Genomic DNA, 22,248 nt, shown 5'->3' on the forward strand with positions numbered 1-22,248 from the left:
GTTTGACCAATCATGACGTGGGACCACGTCAGGATTCTTATTTTGCACCGTTCGATCTGATTTCCAAAACCCCGTTAGAAATTGAAATTTAAACCGACTCGCCCCTGGCTCCAAAATGTGGACCTTCTGCACTGGTCCTTCCTCACCGCAAGTGGCGAAGACGTACCTCACGTACCTGTTAAATTTTCACCACATTTATTTTTTTCCCTTGTTTTTTCACTTCGTCGATGATTCCTCTGCACATCAATAAAATTTATTTGGCAATTTTTTCCCAAAAATATTTTTTCCTTTTTTCTTTTTTTGAAATTTTGAAATCGTCCAAGGACAAGAAAAACCCTTTACCAATGCTATAGAAAACTATTTTTTTAAAATTGTTATCAAATATGTTTTTAAAGTTTCCTTCAACTAAAGTTATAGTTTAAATTTTTTGTGTTTATCATTTCAATTAAAAGGTAAAGAATGACAAATCTTAAGTGGAATATTCTTCTTTAGATAGTACACTTAAAGTAGTAAGTGTTTAGTCAAATTTAATGATTTAAGATAATTTTAAATTAAATTATGCTTAAATCATCTATCCATATTAAGTTATAAAATTGGTTTAAAAAGTAATTTTTAATTTAAAATTATTTTATTAAATATATTTAATAATTTAAATTAAATTATTAAATTGATTTACAAAATTGAATAAAAAATATTAGTTATAACTTGAAAATAATTCTTTAATTTTTTTCTAAGATATTTATATTTGTTATAATATATATTTCAAATCATTTATTATAAAATAAAATGGTGCAATAGGAATCATCACTTTCATTAATTGATAAAATAATAAAAATTATAGTAAAAAAGATAATAGCTAGGATTAATATTTTAAATTTCAATCGCTTAATAGTATAGAGAAATGGTAATTAGTCAATAATTAATCCAATAAAATAAAACTAATTTAATTTTGTCACGTTTTCTTCTTCAATTACATCTCATATATTTTCAAGTCCAACCCATCACCACCTAATCATCCTGAAGATAAATTACATAAAAAAAATATTTAATACTTTAATACATAAAAGCTCCTTTTTTATTTTCAAAAATAAATTTGAGAATGTGATCCTTTGAAGAAAAAGTTTAGAAGTGCAAATTAACATATCTTCGAAGCGGTAATGAGTTGCCAATTATACACCATAAAGCTTTAAAAGGTTGCAGCCAGAGTTTCGATACGTTGAAGTCAATTATCAGCTCTACTCATGAACCATGATAATTGGAGAAGGGGAAACAAAGAAGGAGCTGAGGAAACGAAGATGAGATCCTTATGATTGAAGTGATGATCGTGGCAAGGAATAGAGAGAGATCTCCTCTCCACGCTCCTTACAAGAGGGACCTTGTCAGGCGTACGGCCGCCATGTGGGAACACACACTTTATTCACCTTACCCCTCCACAGCCCACATTACTCCGCTTCTTGTTCCCCGGCTCGTGTTCCACACACTACCCCGTCCCTCCTTTCTCATCTTCTAGCAGTGCCCATGGCCCCATATGCGTCATCCCCCACCATGGTCCAAATTCATGTTCAAATTAAAGGGTTGGTAGAGGAATTTCACGGTGGTGAATTCTGCGCCGAAAATTCTACATAGAAGAAGTATTATCATGAGATTTCAAATTTACGATATTATTGGTATTCTTTATTACATAGTCTTGATAACGGATGATATTATTTATACCATATTATATATTTTTATTTCTAATAATATATTTTGTTTTTTTTTATTATAATATATTAAAGTAAGATTTGAACGAAGTAAAATATTGAACAATGCTATTGGTACGTAATAAAGAGCAACCTAATTTGTGCTTGGTCTTGTCACGCATTTTTTGCCATTTATGGGTGTGGGATAATCCGGGTGGTATAAGGAAGGACCGAATTAGATGGCAAAGTTGATCATGATGGCCATGAAATTCATGGGAGGTTAATTGTCCAGGTGACAGCGGAGGTAAATTGCAGCAGGAAGCACGTGATGTGAGAAGTGGAAGGGGAATCGATCCTTTGCTTGTAGGAGGAGGGCTAGTGGGCCCGGATTGAGGGACCCACAAGTGGAGTGCTCTTTCGGTTTTCCTTTGATCTTTATCGTGGACCCAAATATTCTCGTTGCTGTCACCTCAGACATTACCAGTGACGACAGCGCCGTGATTTCTGACGTGTCATAGCCACACCACTAGCATCCGGACATAAACAACAAAGCCACCATAATCAACGGTTGGTACACTCCTAACCCCAAACATATGGTCCACGGTGTTGACATCAGGGCCGTGGAGAATGGGGCCCAGGTGGTGAGACATTTGAGAGACAGTGTAGGGGTCCACGAAAGCTAGCCACCGACGAGTGATGACCGTAGCTGAAGGGTGCAGCCACAGCTATACTTCCACCTTTTTCTTCCTTCAAATTCACTGCCCCATCCATCACCCCCTCATCCACCCGAGTCTCTCTCTCTTTCTCTTTCTCTACAATTCACACTCGGTAGCAGCGGATCAGTGGACATGGAGTGTCTTTGAATCCTTGGGTTTCTTTATTCATTGATGGGTCTAACTTTTCTACCAGTTTGCATGGATTCATCTGAGTGGCTACAGGTATGAATGATAGGTCTCCAGGCCATTACCCTCATATTTTTCATTCTAGCTAATTTCATTATCATTTGATGACACTGGAATGATTCAATTCCTGGGAATTTCCAAAGGTTGTTCATTGTTAGTTTTCTCATGAGCTGGTTCTTCATTTCCAAACTGGTTAATTTGAAGAGCATGGACAAAAACCCGGTTGAATTCAGTATCTTACATGCTTTGAACCTTGTAGAATTAACGGTACTACTTAGTTTGATGAAAGAGAAGAAATGCAGAGGTCCAAATTGGCCAAAGCTGCTTTTACTAAATTTGGAAGTTATCTAAAGTACTTCCAAAGAATTTCTTGGGCTTTGTGTCAGGTCTACAATTTCTGCCATTTTAGGCTTCCATACCTTCTGAGTGATACATGAAAGGACAGGGAATGTCCAGTGTTTGCAGTATTGTGATGGCAATTCTGAGACACTTTCCTAATTTAATCTTCTCCGTTTTGATGTCAGGGAACGGCTCACGAGGAGAATGGAATGGACTCTTCTTCACCTTCCGGAGACATGCTCACTTGCTCCAGACCATTGATAGAGAGGAGGCTGAGGCCACCGCATGACCAAGCTCTCAAGTGCCCAAGGTGTGACTCAACACACACCAAGTTTTGCTATTACAACAATTACAGCCTCTCTCAGCCAAGGTACTTCTGCAAGACTTGTAGAAGGTATTGGACTAAAGGGGGCACCCTCAGGAACATTCCTGTGGGTGGTGGGTGCCGAAAGAACAAGAAGGTTGCATCCAAGAAATCAAATGATCATTCAATTAACCAGAACCCGGGACCTTCCTCACATAATCCCACTGATCTTCACCTCTCATTTCCTGAGGTGCAGTTTTCTCACCTCTCCAACTTACTTGGGAGCCATGGGGGCCTTGGAAATCATAGTTTCATGGAGAGCAAGTACAATGGTATGCTTGAAAATGCTAGACCAATTGATTTTATGGAAGGTAAGTTTGAAGCTATAGTCGGAAGTTCCAGGAACCATGATTTTATGGGGAATTGTGAGTTGGGTATGGGTGGACTTGGAGATATGAGTCATGGTGGGTTAGCACCAAATTTTCATGGCCTTTGCTCTCCATTTGGGGTCACCCTTGATGCAAACGGTGGAACTTTCATGGACACTTGCCAGAGGTTAATGCTACCATATGAGGGAAACGTGGAACAAAATGCAATGGACGTGAAGCCAAATACCAAGCTCCTGTCCCTTGACTGGCAAGATCAAGGTTGTTCTGATGCTGGGAAGGACTCATTTGTGTATCTCAACAGCCTTGGTTCATGGAACGGCATGATGAGCAATGGTTACGGGCCATCAACCACAAACCCACTAGTCTAAACTCAGCTAATTCAAGCAGCAGTACTACTTCTCGATCTGCAATCAACTGTTCTGAATTATCGGCGATAAAACCAATTAGTCTAGGATTATCCCACTACTTCTAAGCATATATGCCTTTGATGGAAAGGCTCTTTTTTATCACGTTTCTTTCTGTTAAGGTGGTCTGGATCAATTTTAATTGACTTTAACAAGCAGGAGTGTGAATGAGGAACTTGAAAGTCCACAAATGACTGCCTTATGTTCCTTTGTTGTTAAATTTGGCGTCGTTGTTAAAGATATTCAAAGTTGTAAGATTTTGTTGCCATACCGAGAAAGATATTATAGGGCTTTCTTTTTTACGTCATAAAAGAGTAGTCTTCGTACTACATAGTCTACCTGCTCTCTCTCTATGCTTTCTAGTGTGTGCTTTTGTTTGCTTAATCTTGTGAGGTTGGGAGGGAAAGAAAAGCAGAGTGAAAGAAAAATTCTCTCTCGATTAGCGTGTCATTGCATGTGCCTTTCATTTTCCTACCCAACTACATTCGTTACAAGGAAAATTGAAGAGTACTTTCTCTTAAACATTTTTGCCAAATTAGCATGCTTAGAAACATTTAGGCTATGTCGATTCTTGAAAAACTTGAGAAAAAAAAAAATACATATCTATATATATATATATATATATATATATATATATATATATAAAGAAAAAAATGGAAGAGAAGAAAAAAAAATTGAAGGAAAATAATTTAAAAATATATAAAATTTTAATTATATTTGATTATTTTTTATATTTTTCATAATAAAATTAAATATTAAAAAAAAAAATCATTTTTTCAATAATTTTTTTCTCAATATTTTTGAAGAACCAAACATAATGTTAAATAATACACCAAGGATAGTAGTGATTTGGAAGAAAACTATTAATCTATAATTAAGTTTCCCTTTAGAATATACAAGTGGAAATCTGGGTTTGAACTACTATATGTAAATTTGGGTAGTGTTCTCATTGGAGTGAGACATTGCGCACAGAATATTTGTTTAGCACGAAAGCAATGACTCGAATATCAAAAGACGTCGTTTCCTAAACCAGATTCTTATCTGTTAGTTTGCAGTCAAGCTCGAGATTGCTCTATTCTAGATAAATATTCGCCCGCCAAAATTTTTGGGCTGATTATTTGAGCTTGGGCCCGCAACTTCCAAAAGGAAGGAAGAAATTAATGCTGGGCGGGTGGGAAAATGAGGCCCATTTTGCCAAAAAGCATGGGAACGGTTTATGAAGAGTTGTCTCACTCACCCGGTTCATCTCAACCGTTGGTTCAGACGGTTTGAGATCGATCCAAAGGGTAAAATGGTTCAAGAGGGGAAATCGGATCAGAAAGACCACTAGTCAATGGTTGGATCGGTTCGATTGATCTAGTTCGGTTTTTAAAACATTGATTACAACATGATGGTTAGTCTTCTCCATTTGCACTGTTGATTAAATTTTGATATGGGTTATAGTCACGTGAGAGGATAGCAACTTGCTGATTAGGTTAGCTTGGTGGAGTACCGGAAAAAGAAAAAAATAAAATGTTGAAGATAATAATTTTCTCATGTTTATTTTATGATGGAAAATATTCAAAAAAATCAAATATAATTAAAATTAGTTAATAACTTATGTATTTTTAAACATGTTAAAAGAAGTTTGGGACATTCTATTGGTTACACATGAGGGCACTTCTTTTGTGAAGTCGTCTAAAATTCACATGCTTATTTGAAATCATTCAAATGCAAGAAGATGAGATTTTTCCAAGTTCTATGCTAATTGGAGTGATATGGTCAACTCAACCTTTAATCTTGACAAAAAGATTATTCAATTTAAGGTAGTTAGAAAAATCCTTACAACTCTTTTTAAGCCTAAGGTAATTGTCATAGAGAAAAACAATGACATTGACTCTATAAGAGTTTATGAACTTATGAGATTCTTGGAAACTTAGGAGATGATAACTCTTCTTAGTTCTTGGAAGCCACAAAGTGCAGCCTTTAAAGCTTATATAAGAATGATATTAATGATCAAAAAATCTAATAATCAAATTTTGACATAGCATCAGCTTTTATTATTGTCAAAAAAGTTTTAAAAGACCACCATAGATCATCAAAGAGGAAAAAGAGTTGACAATAATAAAAATAAAACAAAAAATGGTTTATTCAAAACTAAAAAAGTTAGATGTTTCAATAAGTGAGAATTAAGAAATATGGTTTTGATTATCCTTGTCCGATATTAAAAAAGAAATATAGGTAGCTTGAAGTGATTATAATTTAAGTGAAGATGAATCTTTAGACTCTAAACAACAAATATGAACAAAATGACAATTATCTTGCTTTTTGTGGCATTTGTAGATTCTCACTTTGATCACATTAATGATATTGAGTTTGATAATAATTTTAAGTGTGAATTTGAGGATTTTTATGATGCATATAAAGACATGCTTCAATGCAAATTAATCCTAAATGTATAAAAATACATAGCATGCCTTAAAAGTGAATGAATTGATGGAAATATCAATCTTCGTTGAAGCGTCCACTTTGAAAACTAAAAAGGAAAATCTACTTAACAAAGTGAAATTTCTTGAGTGTGAACATGAAATTGTAAGTATAAATAATAAATCCTTTACTCTTAAAATTGAATAAATAAGAAAGATTTGGCTTCTAAAAATGATATCTTTCATCAGGGCTGAAATGTTAAATGAAATAATTAACAAGGGAAAGTCCACTAAATAATTAACGATGAAATAAACAAGGCCTAGGTTATGTGAATAAGAGTAAGACTCCTATTAGCGGAAAAACCGTCTTTGTTGAATCCTAAGAAAGTGCTCCATCTCCACTTAGGTTTGCTTCCCATTGCTCTAATTGTAACAAACTTGGACATCAATAAGGTAAGCGTTATAGTAGACTCTTCATAAGTTCCAAGCTCATGTAAATAGGTTAGTGAATGAGTCTAACTTCCTTAGAATCAAAATTTTCATATAAAGAAAAGTAAGAGGTCCTTACTTTAGGTTATAAATAGGAAAAGTCATATAGTAATAACTCCTAAGGTCAAGTAAGTCCTAATTAGGAAAGATGATTTTGTCAAACTTTAGGATAAAAGTTTAATAATCTCAAAGTCATTCCTCTAAATTCTCTTAGAACCATATTTATAGGAAATCCTTAAGATATTCTTCTTTCACTTCACACATTTTGTTCCATAACCTAAGGTCTCATCTTAGTGTTTTATCTTTATCCCTAGTGTTATGGTGAGCATAAGAGTTTTTAGGATAATTCATGTCTTGTTTTATTCTTAGGACTTTATTGTTAGTGCGCTAGAGTCTAATTCATAGGGTTAGAGGGAGTATATTTGTTCTCAGATTTTGGTCATGGGATCATTCACTAGGGGAATTCATATTTCTAAAAATTCTATGCCCATTTTATTCTATACTTATGGTTTGATAAATATTATTAATTACTTGATATATTATTATTTTCCTAAATATTTTGAGTAATATTTCAATTATGTAATTTTGTAAAATGTGTTTCTTCTAACTATTATCCCTATGAACATTTTAATCATTTTTTAGAACCTTAGAACAAAGTAAATAAGGAGTTTGATATGTTGGGTATATAAAATCCTTTATTCCTTTTAGTTGAAAACAAATCTTCTTAAGTTTGATTTATGTGTGAAATTTCATATTAAGTGAATTATTGAGAAATTTAAATTAGTTTAGAATATCATGTTTAATATAGTCCCTAAATTAAAATTTTTCCAATGTGAAAAAGGTTATCTTGGTGAAATCTATGTTTCATATCCCTAAACTAAGAGTGAAAGCCATCACTTTCAAAAATGGGAAAACACTTTTATGGAAAGGCTCCAATGCATGAAATGTAATTTTCCATGTTTATGTAGTTAATGGAAAATGACTCCAATATTACAAATAATTCAAGAAAAATCTAGCAAATGTTTTACGGGGAGTTTTTATGATGTGCTTTAAAAGATCAATATGTATTGGTTGTATTAAACAAAAATCCAACAAGACTATCATCAAATTGAATGAATGAATAATAAATTGATTCAGAAAGAGGCAAGATCTATAAAATCAACTAGGCTTGTAAACGGAATTGCTTAAATTAAATGGTAAGTTGGCATTCTTAAAATTAGCCACTTTAAATGGTTTTATTCTTGTTATATCCTATTCGCCATTGAAAAGTTTTAGAATCTAATTTGTGATTAATTTGATTCTTTGGATGATTTTTAGGAAGATTTTTCATGAGTTGAATATGTTTTTGTTTAGTTTACTCATCTTATTTATGATTTTAATAATGTATTGAGTTTCAATGTATTAAAAAAGCTACTAGCTTGTGAATTTGTTTGGATGAGGTTCTTTAGATTTATTGAAATTTTTTTGTGAGATATACTTCACATAGAATATTTAAGGCATTTAAAGAAGCATTAGAATGCTTTGGTATATGGAAAAACGCTTGAAAGTGGATCCAAACAACAATTTGACTGTTCAAACACTTGAAGTTGTATTCGACATCCAATTGAGCACTCCTAGCACTTGAGTGTGTGGTAAATCAATGGCTACATCCAATGCTACCATCAACACCATCACTATAAATCTCTTTTTATACACCATTTTGTCATTATCATTTTCATGTTTTTTGGATGTATACATCAAATCCTTTTTCGGATGTCTTTGATTACAACTTTTGCGAATTAAAAAGGATTTGAGAATATTTAAATTCAAAGATATAATGTTTGTAAATTTTAGGTAGCAAGTTCAGTACACCATGAGGTAAAACTATGTAACTATTTTTTTTTTTTCATATTTAATGCATTTAGCTTTTCTTCCTCTAATCCTACGATTTTTACACACACACACACACACATATATATATATATATATATATATATATATATATATATATATATATATATTATAATATATATATATATATATTCAATTAAATCATGTATGTCTCTCCAATTCAATGCTATTCATTAATTGATCTCAATAAAAACATATACAACAATTAAAATTTAAATTTTTAGGTTAATATCGCAGGAGACATATTCGGCCTCTAGGTAATACACGGCGTCAGATCGAAGTCTCACTAGCCATTGTTCCGATCATGTGCCACAGAGAACCACCATCGTTTCCCCGTCTCTCGTCTCTCCTGACACCTACTAGTAAGTGGTAGCTGAGTCTGCCAGAGTCTTGCAGTTTTATAGGAGTGGCAGAAGGACACGATGGACGCACTGTGAACTCTAAAAATGGTACTTGTCAGACCCCTGAACTCGCCTTTTCTCCCACTGTATCCCGACCAATTCAACCTCCAAACACCATCTAAGACACCTCACCACATCTCCAACCTTGTTAGAGTAACATCCCCAGTTTCATGCAGCTTGAGGTTTCAAAAGTTCAATTATAACCCAATTCAGAAATGGAGTTCTAAACCTCTTTCGACAAAAATTCAGACTTTTGTCAGCATTTCGTTCGCTAATAACGTCATTAGGGAGTATACTGAGGATGGGTTCTTTGATGATGCAATTGGGGTTTATCTTAAAATGCTTGATGATGGTGTCAAGGTCGAGGAGTTTCGGTATTTTCCGTGTTTGATTAAGGCGTTTGGTGGACTTTGTGATATATACAAGGGCAGGCAGATTCATGGGCATGTGTTGAAATTAGGGGTTTTAGACGATGTTTCGGTTGTGAATTCGCTTTTGACCATGTACTGGAAATGTGGGGTGGTTGAGGACGCAGTTCAAATGTTTGAGAAAATGCCTGAGGTGGATTTAGTTTCATGGAATACAATGATATCTGGGTTTCAGAAATCAATAGACTACACTCGTTCACTGATGTTTTTTAGGTCGATGGTGTGGGAATTTGGCATATATCCAAATCGAGTAGCCTGTGTTTCGTCTATATTATCGTGTTCCTCTCTTCGGTCGTTAACTCATGGGCGAGAGATTCACGGTGTTGTGGTAAAGAGCGGGTTGGATGTTGAAGAATATTTGGTTAGTTCACTGATTGAAATGTACATGAAATGTGGAAGTATTAAGAATGCAGAAAACATTTTTAATAGCATTCTTGATAAAGATTCAGTGAGACGGAATGCAGTGATATGGAACGTGATGATTTCAGGTTATGTTTCTAATGGTTGTTTTTCCCAGGCACTGTTGTTGTTTATAAAGATGATGGTGTGGGGAATAAAACCAGATTATTCAACAATGGTTTCTCTATTTTCTCTCTGCTCTGAGTCACTGGATATAGCATTTGGAAAGCAAATCCATGGCTTTATTTTCAAATTTGGACTCAAGAATAATGTAAGAGTTGAAACAGCCCTTTTGGACATGTACTTAAAATGTGGTGATATGGGAACGGGTTTAAAAATATTCAGAAGGTCTCAAAATCATAACCTCATTATGTGGAGTGCTGTCATTTCTAATTGTGCTCAGAGTGGTTGTCCAACCGAGGCATTGGAATTGTTCTATGAATTTAAAATGGAAGATGGCCTTGCAGATTCTGGCATACTTGTGGCAGTACTACGGGCATGTTCCTCCTTGACTCTTAAGCCTGAAGGTATGCAAATTCATGGATTGGCAACAAAAATGGGGTTTGTTTCTGATGTTTTTGTTGGCAGTGCATTAGTTGATCTGTATGCAAAGTGCAGAGATATGGGGTATTCTAAAAAAGTTTTTCTTAGATTATCCCAAAAGGATCTGGTTTCGTGGAATGCTCTTATAAGTGGGTATGCTCAAGATGAGTGTGCGGATGAAGCTTTAAAGGCGTTCCGTGATATGCAATTAGAAGAAATTAGACCCAATACTGTAACAATTGCATGCATTCTTTCAGTTTGTGCTCGCCTGTCTGTCATGACCCTTTGTAAAGAGGTTCATGGTTACCTTATACGACAAGGGCTTGAGACCACTGTTCTTGTAAGCAATTCCCTAATAGCTACCTATGCCAAATGTGGGGACATAAATAGTTCTTTGTATACATTTGAGAAAATGCCTGAAAGAAATGATGTTTCATGGAATTCAATTATATTGGGGATGGGGATGCATAGCCGCATGGATGAAATGATTGTTTTATTTGATAAAATGGTAGCATCAGGCATCAAGCCTGACCATGTGACATTTACAGCTATTCTTTCTGCATGCAGCCATGCAGGGAGGGTAGATGAGGGCTGTAAATATTTTAAAAGCATGGTTGAAGACTTCAATCTCAAACCTCAACTTGAACAGTATACTTGCATGGTTGATCTTCTTGGCCGAGCTGGTCATCTAAACCAAGCATATGACCTGATAATGGCCATGCCTTGTACACCAGATGATCGGATATGGGGATCTTTGCTTGGATCTTGCAAAAATCATGGTGATGAAATTTTGGCTGAAATTGTTGCGAATCACATATTCAAACTTGTTCCTTCTAGTGTTGGTTATCGTGTCCTCCTTGCAAATTTATATGAAAATTTTGGGAAGGGAAGGGAAGGTTCTAAGGTTAGATCAGAAATAAAAGATATGGGACTTAAAAAGAAGCCAGGATGCAGTTGGATTGAAGTTGACAACAATTTTCACATATTTATTGCAGGTGATCGGTCACATTCTCAGTCAGATGAGATTTATGCTGCTGTAGAAAGTTTGACAACAGAGATCAAGAGAGCAGGATATATTCCTCAGATATATAGTTATTGATGAGCTTAATAAGTCTGTTGATGAGGGTCACTTTTCAAGCAATGACACTGGGCTATTTTTGGGTGATGGTGAAAAGTGTAACCAAACTTTTTTTTTCAATAATAATGACGACTTGGTGCTCAGTCAATAGCATGGGTGGTAACTACTGTTTGCATGGTTGGAAATTGTGATGAGAATCAACAATATGGATGGCAGTTTGGAAAGTATCCCTGATGCTCATGTCAGTGCTGTTCACGTATGTTACCGACTGCTTGGCTTTTCCTTGTTCCTCCAATTTCTAGGGTGAGTTTTTCAACACCAGTTTTGGAACTTCCTTATAGTTGAATAATAGTTATAATCCATGTCCACATTTTCCTTAGCATAAAATATTCTACATCTTTTTTCTTATTGAAACAGAAAAGAGCATGGCCTTTTTTTTTTTTTTTTTTTTTTGCAACTTATGCTTCCAAAGCTATAATACTAGGTTTTTTAGCAGTTACACTGATCTGTATAGATTTCTTTGCTCATCCTTCCTTTTTAGTGTTAATTCTTCATATTCCAATCTAGTTGATGTTAAGTTTTGTGGAGCCTAATTTTTATTTAAAGGGTATTTTAGATATTCCACACATTTATTAGTTTGTCCTAATTTTCTCATTATATAAGGGATTATTAGGGTGATCGTTTTTAGGGTGAGTGTGTGAGAAAATAGAGGAGTGGTATTAAGCTTGAGGTGACTGTATGTTTCTTTCAGATCATAGTGGAAATTTTGCAGTGGCAAAGTGGACGTAGCTCTCACATTGAAAGTGAACCACTATAAATCTTGTGTGTGCTCTATCTATTTTCTGTTTCTTGTGTGTTATTGCTCGCGTAAATAGAGATTTTCTCCCAATAGTTGAAAGATTATTACACAACTTTGCTATGGCCCTTATCGTTTGCATCAAGCATCTAGATATGAGACCATATATATGCATTGTCTCATCATATATGAAGGACCAAACTGGATATTTGGCTAGGAATTTCAAAGATGATCACAAAGTCTTTGATTTTCTTTTCCATGTGTTTATTAATATTAATGAATATATTTTGCTATTCTATTTAATTTTATTTACTTGCCTATCCTGATGTAGTAGCACTAGGAGGGCATGTAATGGCTTCTGGAGGGAAGCATCAAATCCCTAATTTGGTTGTAGGTCCTTCTTAATGAGCGTTATCACCTCTCATTATAATTAGATATTCCATACCAACCATAATCCGGCTGCAGTTCAATCTGTAATCAGCAGTTACAGTAAGTAGCTCTGATATACAACACATTATTGGGCTGGTTTCATGGTCAAAGAAGTAGTCCATGTTGTTTTGATTGAATCAACTTGAGCATCTTTTTATGATTGGATGTGGATGTGTACCAGTATTGCTTGAGCAGTGTCTTAGTGCACCCCTTCATCATTGAGCAGTTCTTATAATTCTCATTGTGCAATCAATAGATTTAAAAAATTGTGGGCTATATATAGCTCGCACTTTTCATTTCTCATTTCGCCTTATAGCATATCTTCTAATTTATATTTTTGCAATGGGCTTTTTCCCTCACATAAAAATCCACAGGACATTTGCATAACCCATGATATAGTTCATGTACCACCCCCTGTTGCAATTCATCCACTCTCTGCAATCTAGCCTTTGCTCATTTGTGTATGGCACCCACTAATGAATTGATGTGATGTGTCCTTTTTCTCAGACCGCAAGGTAGCTCAGCCTTGCATGCAAATATCTGTATGTGCTCCTTTTTGCTGCCAAAACACCAAGTGGGTGTTGGTGCTACTATTGGAACATAATGCAAGTGCTGCTACAATTTCAACCTGCTGTCCATGTGCATCTGACTGAGCTGATAAGCATATGCTCTTGCATAATTGGGCAATACGGCTGTGTTTAAATGACAGCTTGGACAAGTTTGAGAGGATACTATACACAAGCTCTGACTTTGCACTGATTGCAGTGAGTTCATAAATGAATTCCACTTGTTTTGCTGCTTTCTTATTTTGTTCTGAATTGGATTTTGTTGAACACTTATGGCTTCAAGAGATTCTACTGCCCTAATGTCCCTACATGTGCTGATTCTTCTGCTATTCCTGTCCTTTTAAGCGGAGTTTGGTGAATTTTGTGCTGTCAACTGTAGGATGTTCCTAAAATCACAAAGGCTTTCATTAACAGAAGAAAATAAGGTATTGAAGTTGAAACTTACCATACACTTGCTTCAATTGAAGTATCATCCATATAATTTAATTTGATTTAAATTGGGACTGAATTCAGTGTGATTCTTTGACAGAACTTTGCATGTTGGCTGGTGTGGATGGTGAGTTAAGATGCTCAGATTTTCCATACTGAAGTTAATCCCAAAAGGACTCTTCATGAGATCATGCTTACACCATCTCCTTGAATATGGTTCCCTTGTGTTTTGAATTTTTCTGTTCTACACAGGTCACTCTTTCCAGAGTTTTTATAATTCCCTAATTTTTCAGAGAACTTAGTTACGATTAGACATACAATTCTTTGTTTTCCTCTACTTGGTTTTATTCTGTAACAGTGCTTGCTGCTTTGATTTCTGTATCTGATTTGTGCTGTTCACCTGAACAAACCCCATAGGTGTTTCCCTCCCCTTAACGCCCTCCATGTCTAATGTGCTTAGTTGAATGTGTTGCTGCTTTCATGGCCTTGCTCTAGCCTGATTGGCCATATACTTTCATGCCACTAATTCACACATCCTCCAACACCTTCTTTGTTTCCATTTTTTCTCCTTTACTACATTCCTTCTTTCCTTGTAATGATAATCTGCTAACTGTCTATAATATATTGAAATGTCCCTAGAATGGGCAGTGGGAAGTAGCTATATAAGGTGTAACCCAGCACCAACATCCACAACAATTCATACAAAAATGTGCCCATCAACATTTAGGTGACACTTTGAATGAAACCAACCCCTGACCACAATGTACCACCAGCCTAGGGTCTACCATACTGAAAACCCACCCAAGCTACATTAATAGGAAGCGACTCGCCATCCATTTTGAAGTAGAAGATAAGTATTAGGACCATACCTATATCTGGGACACTGCACAGGCGCATTTTAGTTCAATTCTGGTTGTTGTCAATGCTGTCTTATTCAATAATTAATTTCTTGTCAATTCATTTCATTGTTAGTGGTCTTTGCTTCATTTACAGCTTTTTCTAGATGATCAATTTTTAACTTCTATACCACCTTTAAATCTTATTTATTTTTTTTATTTTTTGTATTTTTTATAATAATAAAATTATTATTTTTAATGTTCTTCTTCCTTTTCTTAATACTTTCCTACAACCAGACATAACATAGTTGTTTAGAATTTTTCCATATCCAATTCATCTTAACAAAAGCTTAAATTCAAAATCCAGTTAGGTTCTCTTAAACATGCACAATTTGATTCCTTCCCTATTAAATGAAAAATAAAAACTAGGAAGTAAAAGTCCAAACAGATTAAAAGAAGATGCTTAAATCATAAAGTGGTGGCAATACAATATCAGGAGGCTTGCTTTAAAGTACAATTATTTCTGAAAACATTTTAGAAAGGCATAAAGTACATGAGGCAGCTGTCTACTGGACCAACCACCATTAAATGATTGGTATGCAACTAGGACCACCCAATTTAATTAAATCATACTTTCTTCATCTCATGGAGTCTCATAGTATCCCATCCCTGAATAAATGCTCCCAATCTCCACATCCACAGTGAGTACTAAAACCTTAATATTTGAACTCGAATGTTTGTATAATTTGAGAATGATGTGTTTTAACTTTCCTCTCATCATCATAGAAGAAAGAAGCCGATCAAATTGTTGAAAAAGGTGGAAACATTGTCTAATTAATCAAAACAAATACAACATACAATAAGCTTTGACCAATATGGTGGAAGTAGATCGATATTACAACCCAAAATCCCCCATCCTCCACTTATTTCATTCAACCCCAGATCAAGAATCTAATCAACCCACTCACCCACCCACCACCTATGCCCATTTTTCTCTTTCTTTCTTCTTTCCTGCTATTAAATATTGTCCTATATTACATCATTGCTTAATATAATATAACCATCACAACCATCCTTATCATACCTTGATGTCATCGTTGTTTACAGTTTGAGAGTTGACATCAAGGAGGGTCTCTAGTGATCTGGCTTTTCTGTTGCGGACCTTGCCTGCTTCTTTTAACAACTCAGCCAACCTCCTCTTCTCGTCGTCCACATCTGGATTTGCTGTCCCAAGCTTTTCCTCCCTCATCCCCACTACATGTTCCAAGATTTCAATTGCATCATCCAATCTGTGAAAGAATCAGAAACTGGACATTAGAAAAACAAGACTACGAATAAGCCAATTTGTACGGTTTTCATACCATCATACTAATTTAGTTTTCCTTGGTGAAGTTGTAGTTCTTGAATTTTGCTCAATTTTAGCCATTGCATGAGTTTGGGGCCTTCTAAAAAGACAATAGATGAAGAAAATCGGATGCCATACCTTCCAACCGCGTCATAAGTTCCAGCTAGGTTGCTATATACGCCCAGTGTGTCAGGGTGATATGGTCCATACTCTTGTTCCAAGATATCCCTGGCCTCTTCAAACAATTCTGCAGCCTCATTTATGGCATAACGCTGCACACAAGCCAGCCCCATTTGATTCAGAGCAATCCCAAAGAAGGCAGATTTCTTCTCTCCACTTGCACGGAGCTTTGAAATGGCATTCTTGAAGGAGTTGTAAGAATCAGAGTAGTTCCCCAACATATAATACATCACCCCCATCTGGGCTTCAATTCCTGCTGTTGTGCTTTGCTGACCAGGGGCATCGTTATATATCTTTAATGCTTTCTGGAGCAAGCTGAGTGCCTGCTCAAGCTCATCCATGGACTCATAAATAGCAGAAACATCAGTTAGACCACTAGCGATCTCCTCTGGGGGAATCCCAGGAATCGGCTTTCCATAAATTCGAAGGGCATTCTCACAATAAGATTTTGATTCCCTTAACTTTCCTGTCTTGTTATACAAATCCGCCAGACGCACAAACACTGAAGCAACTGACGGATGATTCTCTCCTTTGGTGGTCTTAAAAACAGTGAGTGCTTTTTGATAAGCAAAAATAGCCTCATCATACCGAGACAGAGATAAGTAGGTGTCCCCAATACTACAATCAACAGAAGCCACCTCCATTTCCTGCCCATTGGCCACCATAGCCATGCTAGCCAAAATAAGATGCTCAAGAGCAGCCTCATGATCGCCCTTCATTTCACATATAAGCCCCATGAGCCTCCTATCTGCTGCCTCTTCAAGGGAAGCAGGTGAACCATTCTCTCTATGGATGTCAAGGGCCATTTGACAAAGCTTCTCAGCCTCATCAAATTGCAGTGCTTGAACATGAGCTTCAGCCAAGTACCTGCAAGTCTCCCCAACTCTTGGGTCCGTGTCTCCCAAAACTTGTTTCTGGACTCCCAAACCCGTTGTGTAACAGAGTATTGAATTCTCAAGTTGGCCCACCATTGCATAAGTATCACCCAACTGCATATGCCCAGCAAATTTAGCAAGTGCATGATCTTGGCCTTCTTCAATCACTGGAATCTCAATTGAGTGCTCAAGAACTGGGATTGCCTCATTATATTGGCCTAAATTGCAGTATATTGCTGCTGTAACATGCAAGCACATGACTTGTTCTAAACTGGGTTTTCCGTTTGCGCATTTCTCAAATGATTTTGTGGCTCGAAGAGCTAATTCAAGAGCCTTCTGTGGATTATCTCCAGAAGAAATCAAATCCCTTGCTTGCTTAAGTAGAAATTGCCCAAGATTCGGGTTATCCAATCCTGCTTCAGATGAATCATCAGTTCCATTCTGTAACTTCACCCCTCCTAGAGGTGAATTCCGCTGTTTCTTCAAGGGGGTGACTCCTGCGTTTGGTTTTCTCAAATTCTTTTCACTCCGCTTATCACTGGGAGGTTTCCCCTGAGGACTTCTACCCTTAGGATTTGACTTTGAAGAAACTTCGGACTCCAACTGAGAATTTTTCTTTGAATGTACTGGAGAAACAGATTTCAAACTGAATTCAGACTTATCCATCTTCCCAAACTGCTTACCTGCAGACAGGCTTTCCTTCTTAGAACCAGAATCACTACGACTGTTGTCCCCTGGCTTTTCCACCTCTTCCTCCATTATCTCCACCTCTCTCATCTCTCCACCCACAAGATGACGCAACTCTGAATCAATCCTTGATTCTTCCCCTTCAGATCCAAAGCTAACCCTTGATGGTGATTGATCAGAACTCTGCATCTCACATACGTTATCATAAAGCTGTTCGATGGAGGTGTCAATCACCCCATTCATAGGGAATTCAACACCAGCACTCCGAGGAGGACTTTGCAGACCCAAATTGCTTTTTGGCGACTTGTTTGAAGCTGAATTTTCCTTAAAAGCTGTGGAACTTCCATTTAATTCATTGGCTACCCCATCTTCATTGACACCCTCCATGACAACTCCAGGCATCTTACAGTATCCAAATCAACAACAACACCAAAATCAAATAAATTATCTGCAGTAACCATTTTAAAAAACAAGGCACAACCCATCAAAATATTTCCCTATTAGATCCAAACAAGAAAAGCATATACTTGTAAATTCTTCAACTTAACAGAGGCAACATAAGTCCATTAGAAGCAGTATAACAATGTAATAACAATATCACAGAGCCTAAAACTTCCTCTGTTTGCCTATAAAGAACACAACTAGATATCATTGAACATCAAAATCCAACGTTTCTTCAACAGATCTTCACAAATCAGTAGAAAGAAGTAACTAAATATCAATTCATCATCACCAATATGAAATCCATACTAAGCAAGACAAAAACACAAACCCATAAGAAAAATCTTTGAAACGAAAAGCAGCAAGCAAGAAAAATGAAAAACAACCAATATTTGACCTTAAAAATGATCGAACAATAACAGAGGAAAGGGCCAAAAAGAAACAAAAATAATGAACTGAACAGGCAGAAAACATGAAGAGAGAAAAGTAAATTCACACCTCAAAAATCAACCATGGAAGAGAAAGATGCCAAGGCTGTGCTGCCTCAGTAATATATAGAGGAAGAAAAAATTCTTTGTTTTTGGGGGAGTATATATAAAGGTCGAGAAGAGGAAGAAGACAGCAGAAGGAATTTTTGGAAGGGAGTAGGGACAGAATGGGAAACGGGCAGTGAATATTTTGGCTGGAAAAAGTAATAAAAAAAATAAATATAAAAAAAATAAGGTTGCAGAGATGGAATGTCAGACAGAGGTAGAAGGCCAGAAGGCGACTTCTCCACCACCGTGCCTGCAACAGCCGATTTGTTTTTTCTCTTCGTTTTTTATTTCCATTCATTTAGAACTTGGCACGCGGCAATCTTAGTCTAAATAAAAAGACAAAAATTCCTTTTATTTATTTTCTTTACCCCAAAGAGATTTGAAAATCTTGAGTATGTTACATGCATCATGTAATGTTCACAATGCTGAGGGTCCCCGGTCCTGTTAAGTTTTCCTCTTGAGCTCAATGTAGATGATGAGAGACCTAAGGGTCATACTCATAAAAGTACCTTATCTTCATACTTGGCTTGAAAAATTCCATGTGAAAATTACCGATGGGTGCTTTAGCTGACGTGTATGATAACGTGTGGAGTACCTTGATTAAATTTTCTTTTATTCATTAATATAAGATTTTTTTAGGGTATTAGGTAAAAAGATGGTGATTAATAATTTCTTCCTACCATCGGTATTTTAAAGTTTTTTTTTTTTCATAGATGATCAATTCAAAGACGGAGATTTCTTTGACTCATTTAATGACCAGCGGTTTGATTTAAAATGCATGAAATTATGGTCACAAAAATTTAGTCATAAACTTTAATATTTTTATATTAAATTTTCATTTATTGAAAAAAGTCTAATGAATTATTGCCTATTGCGACTAAAAAAGGCAAGCATCATTTGAATAGGAAAGGCAATAGAAAGGGAGAATTTTTTGGTCAATATTAAAATCAAGCAATCAATCAAATCAATTATGATATTTTGAAATGGAAGATCCTCGTTTCAAGCAAATGAAAGAGTGATGTTGTGAACGTGGTTACAGGCTTACGGCTATCCCATATGATGCTCTTTTTTCATAAAAGTTTGCAGAATGTTCCTCTGAGTTGATGGGAAAGCATATAATAAAGAATTTTGAACTATTAATCATTTTTCGTATTCAAAGGGCTTATGCTATGTGAAATAAATTTTTGATTTTATATACATTATTGATGGTTTTTCAATTAGCAATGAGTGGAAGAAAAATGAAAAAATTAATATCATTATTATTCAATTGATCATGTATTTGGAAACTATATTTAAAAAAAATATTAAAATAATAATAATTTTATATATTTTAAAAAGAATTATTTAAATAAATAAAAATCCACTTTTCATGTTTAATGAAAAATATGGTGCGCCTATTTTTTCACAATGTAAGAATTGATGAAAAGCATTTTTTGTTGGTGAAAAGTAGGCATGCTCACAACGATAACTATAAAAGCAACTCACCATATATAAATGGAGTTGAGTTATGGCAAATTATTAGTTCACACAGCTTTCTCCTGCTCCTGCTCCTTATAGGTATTGGCTCCACACTATCACACTTATTGTGAAGTTGGGGCAAATTATGAATTCACGGATCTCTGTCACATCGCTGTTTGGCAATGCTACCTGCATTCTACTTCTGTGTTGCTTCAACTCCAATTAAGAAAAGTGCACTTATTGAAACACAGCATTGGCACATGAAGCAATAAGTAGGGTGATCTGCATTTCCCCATCCCCCATTCATATACCAATCCATCTATCTTTAATACAAAGCTAGTCATGGCTCATAGAAATAAGGATATGTGTCTCCCTTTTCCAGAAGCCTAATCTATAGGCAAGGCTCCTACCACACCCACACTGTGGGTGGGGCATCTCCTGCAAGCTGGAGGGCAGTCCGTGCCTTCGTGTTTCAAGACCACACAGCAACTGGGGTTACTACTTTTCTGCTTGTACATGCGCCTGCAGCCATGTTATGCTCCCATAATGCGGAAAAAAGGCCTGCCATGATTGCCATCCCACTAATGAATATATATATATATATTTCTTTTAAAGCAAAGCTTAAAATTGGGTACACTTTGTAAACTAAGAGGACATTATTCATGGGGATTTAGGAATTGAAGATGCTGAGTGACCATTTCAACATATAATATGATGTGAAGGCCTGCCCCAAGGGCCATTTTTTGGGAATCAGAGGTGCAATGCAAAGCTTTTTGAATTATCATTGGGGTTAGTGACTTTGGAATACTCTAGGCTAGACCCACTTGGCATCCAATGATATTGTTACCTAAAATATATCATCTAAAAATTATATATTAATCATCCTCCCAACTCACAAGTGGGTCTAAAAGATTATACCCTGCTTACTTTAGCTCCTACAAGAGGCAAGGCTACTCATGGGTAAGAACTGGTCAATCATTTGGGACCACCTAAACTAATCCTCTCCACTATGAAATACTTTTTTGGCATCTACTTCAAGGGTAGCTCATCAAAATTCCTTTACAGCATTATTTTTAGTTAATGATATGTTTTTATAATGAATTAGAATTCATTATATGATAAGTTTATTACTAAAAATAATCATATATTATAATTAATACAAATAATAAACAAATAGTAGCATATTTTCGGGGTTCTGTTGTCTTATTTGATGCTTACGTTTCATATCTTATGATTTTCTATTACCAATAAATCACCATACAATCTTATGATTTTGGAATACCTAATTCCTTTTTTACTTTGCTCCTAGACTCTAAATAAAAATTAAAATGATTCTAACAATAATAAATTGAAGGATAAACATTTGAGTGAACAAAAATATCCTAAAATCACTTAAATCATTTAAGGAAACAATAATAAATCAAGTATACAATAAACAAAAAATCAAGCAATAAACATGAAATTGATCTTGAGATCCTAAATAATATAACTCCCCCTAAATCAATAATCCTAGGTTCATTCAAGGGCAGTCAATCAATGGAGTAGATACCTATAGATTTCCTAAGGGAATCTAAAGGCTTAGTCATTAGCAAGTTGAATTTCAATAAGAGTATATCCTAAAGATATTATTTTTTTTCTATAAGATCCCTGATGAAGTCATGTCTTATATCAATATATTTTCCTTTGGAGTGAACAATTGGATTTTTAATGATGCTAATTACACTCAATTATCACACATAATGCTCATAGTATCCTAATAAATCTTGTAATCATACAACATATGTTTTACTTGGAGAAGTTGCATGTAACAACTTCCTATAGTAATGTAATTAACCTTTAACCTTTACAGTAGATAAGGATATAGAGTTTTGTTTTTTGTTCATCCAAGTAATGAGATAGTTTCTAATAAAAAAAATCATAAGGTGCTTTTCCTTTTGTCCAAATTTCTTGCCCAACCAGCATTTGAATAGATAAAGGTGACAAGAGAAGTGTCATAACGGTACCAAAGACCATATTTTAA

The 22,248-nt window shown here is 35.5% G+C and overlaps 3 protein-coding genes across 7 annotated transcripts; 2 read left to right on the forward strand and 1 right to left on the reverse strand.

Moving 5' to 3' along the window:
- The first annotated feature begins 2,444 nt into the window (after positions 1-2,444).
- Positions 2,445-4,355, forward strand: LOC117934527 (dof zinc finger protein DOF5.6). The gene is made up of 2 exons (XM_034856242.1): positions 2,445-2,617; positions 3,106-4,355. Exons 1-2 carry the CDS (start codon positions 2,567-2,569, stop codon positions 3,979-3,981), a joined length of 927 nt encoding a protein of 308 aa, XP_034712133.1. The 5' UTR covers positions 2,445-2,566; the 3' UTR covers positions 3,982-4,355.
- A 4,740-nt stretch (positions 4,356-9,095) lies between these two features.
- LOC117934465 (pentatricopeptide repeat-containing protein At4g21300-like) lies at positions 9,096-14,279 on the forward strand. Of its 4 annotated transcripts, none has more exons than XM_034856160.1 (4): positions 9,096-11,953; positions 13,383-13,639; positions 13,787-13,866; positions 13,971-14,279. In XM_034856160.1, exon 1 carries the CDS (start codon positions 9,248-9,250, stop codon positions 11,669-11,671), a length of 2,424 nt encoding a protein of 807 aa, XP_034712051.1. In that variant the 5' UTR covers positions 9,096-9,247; the 3' UTR covers positions 11,672-11,953; positions 13,383-13,639; positions 13,787-13,866; positions 13,971-14,279. The 4 variants fall into 4 exon arrangements, with proteins under 4 accessions (XP_034712051.1, XP_034712052.1, XP_034712053.1 ...); XM_034856161.1 differs by having other exon boundaries at positions 9,096-11,476; positions 11,568-11,953; positions 13,383-13,866; XM_034856162.1 differs by having other exon boundaries at positions 9,096-11,351; positions 11,568-11,953; positions 13,383-13,866.
- A 1,185-nt stretch (positions 14,280-15,464) lies between these two features.
- Positions 15,465-18,976, reverse strand: LOC117904640 (protein KINESIN LIGHT CHAIN-RELATED 3-like). Of its 2 annotated transcripts, none has more exons than XM_034817339.1 (3): positions 18,733-18,976; positions 16,190-18,195; positions 15,465-15,995 (listed from the first exon to the last, which is right to left on the reverse strand). In XM_034817339.1, the coding sequence occupies exons 2-3, from the start codon at positions 18,193-18,195 to the stop codon at positions 15,785-15,787; spliced, it is 2,217 nt and encodes a 738-aa protein (XP_034673230.1). In that variant the 5' UTR covers positions 18,733-18,976; the 3' UTR covers positions 15,465-15,784. The 2 variants fall into 2 exon arrangements, with proteins under 2 accessions (XP_034673230.1, XP_034673231.1); XM_034817340.1 differs by having other exon boundaries at positions 16,190-18,241.
- Between the last annotated feature and the right edge of the window lie 3,272 nt (positions 18,977-22,248).

Source organism: Vitis riparia, chromosome 17, assembly GCF_004353265.1.
Source record: "Vitis riparia cultivar Riparia Gloire de Montpellier isolate 1030 chromosome 17, EGFV_Vit.rip_1.0, whole genome shotgun sequence".
NCBI classification, from domain to species: Eukaryota; Viridiplantae; Streptophyta; class Magnoliopsida; order Vitales; family Vitaceae; genus Vitis; species Vitis riparia.